This window comes from Salmo salar, chromosome 20 (genome assembly GCF_965601325.2).
Source record: "Salmo salar chromosome 20, fSalSal1, whole genome shotgun sequence".
Lineage (NCBI taxonomy): Eukaryota > Metazoa > Chordata > Actinopteri > Salmoniformes > Salmonidae > Salmo > Salmo salar.
Genome location: NC_138310.1, coordinates 5,666,816 through 5,675,816, shown reverse-complemented (window position 1 = coordinate 5,675,816; position 9,001 = coordinate 5,666,816). Strand labels below are relative to the sequence as shown.

The 9,001-nt window shown below is 43.3% G+C and overlaps 1 protein-coding gene across 1 annotated transcript in view; it reads right to left on the bottom strand.

Moving 5' to 3' along the window:
- Positions 1 to 3,602: 3,602 nt before the first annotated feature.
- The window catches only part of LOC106580197 (uncharacterized), a 126,129-nt gene continuing 120,730 nt past the window's right edge, over positions 3,603 to 9,001 (bottom strand). Inside the window, exon 6 of the mRNA XM_082966838.1 lies at positions 3,603 to 3,765. Within this exon, the coding sequence (XP_082822964.1) occupies positions 3,717 to 3,765 (49 nt within the window). The 3' untranslated portion in view covers positions 3,603 to 3,716. The remainder of the gene's footprint in view (positions 3,766 to 9,001) is intronic.

Sequence of the window (9,001 nt, the reverse complement as noted above, 5' to 3'; positions counted from 1 at the left end):
AATGTGGCATCCTATGACAGTGCCATGTTGAAAGTCACTCAGCTCTTCAGTAAGGCCATTCTACTGCCAATGTTTGTCTATGGATAGTGCATGGCTGCGTGCTAGATTTTATACACCTGTCAGCAACAGGTTTGGCTGAAATAGCTGAATCCAGTTATTTGAAGGGGTGTCCACATACGTTTGTATATATAGTGTACCTTTTGTGAGTAAATTCCTGTGTACTGAATAAAAAATACAAGTGAAATGGGTCTCCATCGCTTTTTAAACTTTACTGATGGTTTATTCACAAATAAAATTGCATTATATAGTGAGTGTGCCCACTCTGGTATTGGCACATGGGTTCTAGCGTGTTGGCTAAAGCGCATGTATAGCCTACATGATGAGATTATTGTGGACAAAAGAGCAAGATCATTTGGTCAAACGGCAGGCAAGCATCAATGATCATGTCACGAGATTAAGACCTTCAATATTTATTGGAAAGGAGCACCAAGCTCATCACCTTGCACTTTCACCAACCTGTGATGATCATCATAATTAATTTAATCTGTAGCCTAATAAACTGCAGGCTTTCTCGAATAGTCGTAGTGGGAGGACCACACAACATCGCGTGACACCAACTTTACTTTGATATGATGCTTATTATATCAATATTTGCACATAAATGCGTTTCCATCGACATTTCTTGCATAATTCATTTTACCAACACAAAAAGATCCCACTTTGTCTAGCGTATTCTGTTTTGGCGATATTTGGAATCCACATAATTTCTTTGGAATCACACACACACACATATATATATACACTGCTCAAAAAAATAAAGGGAACACTTAAACAACACAATGTAACTCCAAGTCAATCACACTTCTGTGAAATCAAACTGTCCACTTAGGAAGCAACACTGATTGACAATAAATTTCACATGCTGTTGTGCAAATGGAATAGACAACAGGTGGAAATTATAGGCAATTAGCAAGACACCCCCAATAAAGGAGTGGTTCTGCAGGTGGGGACTACAGACCACTTCTCAGTTCCTATGCTTCCTGGATGATGTTTTGGTCACTTTTGAATGCTGGCGGTGCTTTCACTCTAGTGGTAACATGAGACGGAGTCTACAACCCACACAAGTGGCTCAGGTAGTGCAGCTCATCCAGGATGGCACATCAATGCGAGCTGTGGCAAGAAGGTTGGCTGTGTCTGTCAGCATAGTGTCCAGAGCATGGAGGCGCTACCAGGAGACAGGCCAGTACATCAGGAGACGTGGAGGAGGCCGTAGGAGGGCAACAACCCAGCAGCAGGACCGCTATCTCCGCCATTGTGCAAGGAGGAGCAGGAGAAGCACTGCCAGAGCCCTGCAAAATGACCTCCAGCAGGCCACAAATGTGCATGTGTCTGCTCAAACGGTCAGAAACAGACTCCATGAGGGTGGTATGATGGCCCGACGTCCACAGGTGGGGGTTGTACTTACAGCCCAACACCGTGCAGGACGTTTGGCATTTGCCAGAGAACACCAAGATTGGCAAATTCGCCACTGGCGCCCTGTGCTCTTCACAGATGAAAGCAGGTTCACACTGAGCACATGTGACAGACGTGACAGAGTCTGGAGACGCCGTGGAGAACGTTCTGCTGACTGCAACATCCTCCAGCATGACCGGTTTGGCGGTGGGTCAGTCATGGTGTGGGGTGGCATTTCTTTGGGGGGCCGCACAGCCCTCCATGTGCTCACCAGAGGTAGCCTGACTGCCATTAGGTACCGAGATGAGATCCTCAGACCCCTTGTGAGACCATATGCTGGTGCGGTTGGCCCTGGGTTCCTCCTAATGCAAGACAATTCTAGACCTCATGTGGCTGGAGTGTGTCAGCAGTTCCTGCAAGAGGAAAGCATTGATGCTATGGACTGGCCCGCCCGTTCCCCAGACCTGAATCCAAATGAGCACATCTGGGACATCATGTCTCGCTCCATCCACCAACGCCACGTTGCACCACAGACTGTCCAGGAGTTGGCGGATGCTTTAGTCCAGGTCTGGGAGATCCCTCAGGAGACCATCCACCACCTTATCAGGAGCATGCCCAGGTGTTGTAGGGAGGTCATACAGGCACGTGGAGGCCACACACACTAATGAGCCTCATTTTGACTTGTTTTAAGGACATTACATGAAAGTTGGATCAGCCTGTAGTGTGGTTTTCCACTTTAATTTTGAGTGTGACTCCAAATCCAGACCTCCATGGGTTGATAAATTGGATTTCCATTGATTATTTTTGTGTGATTTTGTTGTCAGCACATTCAACTATGTAAAGAAAAAAGTATTTAATAAGATTATTTCTTTCATTCAGATCTAGGATGTGTTGTTTAAGTGTTCCCTTTATTTTTTTGAGCAGTATATATATATATATATATATATATATATAGTGATGCTGTTCTTGTTTGCTGTGATTGATTATGTCCCCTAGGCTAATGAACACTTACTTCTGGAGAAAGAGACTCTTCTGACCCGTCTACACACCTCAAAGGTATGTTTCTCATACCACAGGTGACTATCAGCACAATACCTGTAGGACACCAAAGAGTAAGTCAATTACACTTGACAAAGTCAATGAAACAACCATTTTCAAATAGTTTGGGGTAGGTTTGCAAAACTTTTCAGAACTGTTGGTAAATGAACAGGTAATTTTGGTAGTCTATGGAAACTTTAGATATTTAAATTAGAGTAATTAAAAAATATAAAAGGTATTCTTCATCTCTATACTGTACAGTATCTGTGTGCATGTTGTCCAGGAGTTTCTAATAGATTGACCATATGTTTCATGCAGTGGAAGCTGCTGAGGGGAGGACGGCTCATAATAATGGCTGAAACGGAGTTAATGGAATGGCATAAAACACATGGAAACTATATGTTTGATGTATTTGATACCATTCTACCGGTTTTGCTCCAGCCATTACCACGTCCTCCCCAATTAAGGTGTCACCAACATCCTGTGGTTTCATGAGAAAATTGCCTAATTAATGAAAGAAAACATCTAATCAACAATGACGTAATTTGCAATTAACTGCAACTCTTCCAACTATTCACTTATTTCACAACTGCCACCAGTTCAGCCCCAAAACTCTTACAGCAAAGACATATTGACCTACTAAAACAAAAAAACCTAGTCAAGAAGAGCAGAAACCCTCGATCAACTTAGTGAATACTGTTGCTGTTCAATATTATATTGGACAGCATCAGTATTCACAAAGTTCAGGGGTTAACTTAGAAAAATCTATATTTGTGATTCTATTTTTCACATAAAAAATATGATTTTATATCTTTTACATGTTATGAAAATCACCTAAAATCCTCAAAAGTTAAAAAATTCTAGTAGTTTACTGGTAAATATATAAAGTTTACCGGTAATATTCCCCCCACTTTGCAACCCTAATTTGGAGGCACTCAAGTTGAAGGGCATAACATAATGATTATCTCACCATCGGTGACGTGAGACAACAAATAATCTATATCTAACTGTGATTGTTAGAATATATTGGATGCACCTTGTTCAATCAGCTTGTGAAAGTATACTGTAGTGTGGCTAAAGGGATCACTATTCGATACCTCTTCATGTGAGTCTTGTAGCTGTAGGAGTGGCAGAGGCACTGGGAGAAGAACTTGCAGAGCTCGAGTACGCAGGGCTGTAGCTTGTGAGCACTCACAGTGGTGGTGGTGCTGCTAGTAAGGGAGTTGTCACTCCGCTCTTCTATTTTGGTCAAGCCAGGCCTTCTCCATGGGCAGCCTGCCAAAAAGAGACATGGTTTCTAAAAGTAGTGAAGCAACACCTAGGATTGTAATAAAATAAAAATGTAATCTACCAACTTCTTACTTTTTTACCACAACATAAAGGAGATCAATTACTATGTCGATTTGTGAGTCAAGACATGAATGGAAATGGCAGTGGCGCAACACAGGACTCTCTGGAATTCATAATAATAAATTAAATAATAATATTAATCACAGCTAAATGATTACAAGATGATTTTGATAAGGTGCTCTAGACTTTTTTACCCCTAGGCCTACAGTAGAATCATGAATTGCAAATCTGACTTCATTTTCCTACCATCTCTTCATAAAAGTAAATAGTTGAGATTTCGGTCCCGCTTTAAATTACATTCAGCTTATAAAGGGTTAATAAATGTGGCATAACTGTGTGACAAAATCACCTATAGCGAATGTGATAAACATGTGCTTTATAAAGGGTGACATGTTGTGCTGAAGGATAGCATACGCTTTAAAGTGATGTGTCGTGGAAAATTACATAATTAGCCATGCTATCCCATGTTTTACTGTTTAAAGAATTGTCTCTTGTTATATGCTAGTGTTTTTTCTAACCTGATACAAACTTGTCTTTGTGGGACTTAGTCATAAGACTGGGCATATAGCTAAGGTCTGCTTGGGTGCAGCCACAGCATGTGATATCCCGTGGGTTTACTATCTACAGAAAGTCACATGTATGGACACTTGCAGAAAGGAGCACATTATAGTGTTTTGCTGTTGTGAATGTGCTAACTAATTACCTTCTACACACTGTCTGTTGACTGCCACGTATACAGAAAGGGGTTGTATGTATTTTCTCTATAAAAGCAGAGACCCGGCTATGTTTGTTAAGCTTTCAACTCTGAACCATTCTTGGTGATGTTGATTATCATAAGATTTGCAAAAATTAAGCAAAGTGTTGTTTGAAAGAATCTGCAGTCTCTCTTCCCTTTGATTAGATATTCCATGACAAATTGGTGACAGCGGTGGGATGCTAACTCCACTTGCTTATTGCTGCCGGGAGACCGAGGTTAAACTGCGCTCAGGGGTGCCACCCACAGGGCTCCACCCACCTCGGACCTGCCAGGACTGTCAGTGAGTGGATAGTCAGTTCAGATAGATAAGATAAAATAAGGGTGAGACTGATTTTCTTAAAAACAACCTCTAATTGGGGAAAGTTAACTTTTAGAAAGTCCTGTTCTAGGAACAGGTCACACGTGTTATAGATACCAGGACAGAGTCCTAAAGTAATATACTATGAGTTACAATCATAATGCATGAGCTATGTTACGAGATACCAGCACAGAGTCCTGATGAAAGTGTTCCAAGATATTATCCTGAAGAAATAAGAAAATATTCCTGCAGGTTAGAAGAAAAAAAATAAGAAAAATATACAAAGTTAAATTAACATTGTAAAAGAAAATGTATTAATCAGTGGACTGGTAAAACAGTTGGTTATGATTGGGAAACCAGCTATAAATGTAAACTCTACACGGAAATGTGCATATACAACATTTAAAATTACATAGAGTAATTAAAACATATTTTGGAGGAGAAATTACTCTTTTCAAATTATAAGAAAGACGTTCCTAACCAAATACTGTTTGTTTTGTGTGTTTGTTTCCTGGATGTGTGTATTGACGAGAGATTTATATTATGGATGGACGATGGACCCTATCAGTCCGACTGGCTACATTGTGTGATCGAATAAAGAAACACATATTCTCCAGTAGTGAATTGGTAGACGTTCCAGTATTGTTTCTAATACAAGGTATCAAAACCGTTACCAATTAAAATGCACAAATACCATAACTACTCCAGGAAAGTGGGTATCACTACCTTACAAAATTGTTAAATTGGCATATATTAGAGCGGTGAGTGAGTAAATCTAAACACTCTGACCACGGCCAGGAAGAGGTAAACTATAGCAAAGCCTGCTGACGGAAAATTCCAATCTAATAAAGAATTCAGATGCTATTGTGAGTTGGCACAATGACATAAAATGAAAGTCTAAGGCTCAATACATCAACGTGTTGATGTCACCGTTCTATTGGCAGAGGAGAAAAGCCGATAGAACCAGGATTAGTAAATGTACTCAGCATAACCGCACTAACCGTACTATTTGTGAAGTAAATTGAGTATGTAGTATGCTTATTGGTCATAAATACCAATTCATTGCTTTAACTAATTATGACAAATGTTAAGAAAATGTTGAACAATGTTGTAAAGTTATGACTTTTCAAATCAAGTTATACGTTATGTTGGCTGACAAATTTGTTGCTTACGCTATCCTTATGAACCTCATAGCATATAATTGCAGCAAACTTGCTAGTATATAAACTATATGGTATCCAACTACCCAACGTTTATTGACTTGATTATTCACGTCATTCTTAGCTTAGCTAAATGGTATAGTTGTTGTGCGTTCTCAATGGACATTTTTAGATAAGGTGCTTTGTAAATTCACTCTGGCTATTTGTTTCTGATTTCAGAGCACTCTTGTCTGAATGTACCAGAGCGCAGAATAACTGATGAATTTACGAATGGTCAACTCCTGTTGAATATGGCCGGTGTCAATAAACGTAAGGGAAAGAACATAATGAAATAGTTAGAAGCGGCACAGTTAGTCACCAACGCTTTGGATAACATGAAAAAAGCCTAACAAGCTCTGCTAGGGTGAGTAAATGGTCAAAGTGAGGATGTGTTCTCTTATTTGTGTCTGGAAGTAGCAAGCAAGCTAGCCAACTTTAACCAGTTGGCTTGGGTGCTTGACTGCCTTTGTGAAGTCAGAGAGCTTGGATCAATCCTGCCCCTTCGGGCAGTGTGTGCTCTAAACAGTCCAAATTGTTTTGTAAAATGTCTAACAAGTAATTTGTTATGCTAACAAGCTAGCAAGAGGCTGCATAGTAACAGCATCAACTTCCAGGAGACATGCAAAGCTCAACTGAAAGGTTACCGTTTGTTTACAGTACACTAAAATTAACTAATAGTATATAGTATGAAGTTGTCATGACTCTCCTGGGAAGATCTGAAGGATCAGGTTACAGTGGGTCCTCTCTACAGCGCACTCTCTCTTGTAGAGCGGTGAAGTCATAAATACCGAAACTCGTTTCCCCACTCTGCTAAAATGAAAGTTGAGAGTCCCTTTGTTACCACAGAGAAAGACTTTGTGGTATGGTAACCTTAAAAGGTTGAATAATGTAACAATATTTCTGTATTCCAATCAGTTGGAATGGTCCGTGGTTATTTAAACAATAATCATGTCCAACGTTTACTGTGTGGTGATATCATTTAAGACGTTATTGTCACGTTTGTCGTATGATGAAGACCAAGGCGCAGCGTGTGTATCGTTCAACATTTTATTATAACTGTGAAACTATGCAAGACATATAATTAAACTGCTAAACAAAATAACAAACCGTGACGAAAAGGTGAAACATACACTACCTCAAAATAATCTCCCACAAAACCTAGTGGGAAAAACAACAACTTAAATATGATCCCCAATTAGAGATAACGATGACCTCTAATTGGAGATCATCCCCCCTAAAAAACATAGAAATACAGAAACTAGAACCCCACATAGAAATACATAAACTAGACAAAACCCCAACATAGAAAAAATAAACTGGAACCAACATAGACATAAATAAACTAGACAAAACCCCCTGTCACACCCTGACCTACTCTACCATAGAAAATAAAAGCTTTCTATGGTCAGGACGTGACAGTACCCCCCCAAAGGTGCGGACTCCGAACGCACAACATTAAACAACAAAAAAAACAGGGAGGGTTAGACATTTACATTACATTTTAGTCATTTAGCAGATGCTCTTATCCAGAGCGACTTACAGTAGTGAAGGCATACATTTCCTAAAAAAAAATTCAGTACTGGTCCCCCGTAGGAATCGAACCCAGAACCCTGGTGTTGCAAACACCATGCTCTACCAACTGAGCCACACAGGACCGTGTGTTAGGGTGGGTGTCTAATGTCGGTGGCGGCTCTGGTGCAGGACAAAGAACCTTCACATCCCACGGATCCTCCTGCATTGGAGGCGATTCTGGTACAGGACTAAGAACCCTCACATCCTGCTTATCCGCCAGCATAGGAGGCGGCTCCGGTTCGGGGCTTACCCCCCGCTCTGCCAGCTGATCCCTCCGCTTTCGTGTCACCGGACCGTGGATCATCGCCGGAGACTCCGGACTGCGGGCCGTCTCCGGAGGTTCCGGACTGCCGGCCGTCTCCGGAGGTTCCGGACTGCCGGCCGTCTCCGGAGGTTCCGGACTGCCGGCCGTCTCCGGAGGTTCCGGTCTGCAGGCCGTCTCCGGAGGTTCCGGTCTGCAGGCCGTCTCAGGAGGTTCCGGTCTGCAGGCCGTCTCAGGAGGTTCCGGTCTGCAGGCCGTCTCAGGAGGTTCCGGTCTGCAGGCCGTCTCAGGAGGTTCCGGTCTGTAAAACGTCACCGGAAGCTCTGGACTGGGAACTGTCGCCGGAAGCTCTGGACTGGGAACTGTCGCCGGAAGCTCTGGACTGGGAACTGTCGCCGGAAGCTCTGGACTGGGAACTGTCGCCGGAAGCTCTAGACTGGGATCTGTCGCCGGAAGCTCTGGACTGGGAACTGTCGCCGGAAGCTCTGGACTGGGAACTGTCGCCGGAAGCTCTGGACTGGGAAGGCACACTGGAGGCATGATGTGTGGGGCTGGCACAGGTGGCGCCAGACTGGTAACACTCACCTCAGGGCGAGTGCGGAGAGCAGGAACAGGACACACCATGCTGGGCAGGCACACAAGAGGCCTGATGCGTGGGGCTGGCACAGGTGGCGACAGACTGGTGACATGCACCTCAGGGCAAGTGCAAGGAGCAGGCACAGGGCGTACCAGGTTGGATAGACTCACTGGAGGCCAGGTGCATGGGGCAAGTACAGGATATACTGGCCCGTGGAGGCGCACCAGAGGTTTTGAGCGTAGAGCTGCCACAACCCGTCCTGGCTGGATGCTTACTTTCACCCGGCAAATGCGGGGCGCTGGCACAGGACACACTGGGCTGTGAATGCGCATTGGCGACACAGTGCGCGGAGCCGGCGCAGGATATCCTGGACCGAGGGGGCGTACTGGAGACCAGGAGCGCTGAGCTGGCACCACCCTTCCTGGCTGAATGCTCACTCTAGCCCGGCAATTGCGGGGCACTGGCAACGAGCGCACCGGGCTGTGAATGCTCACTG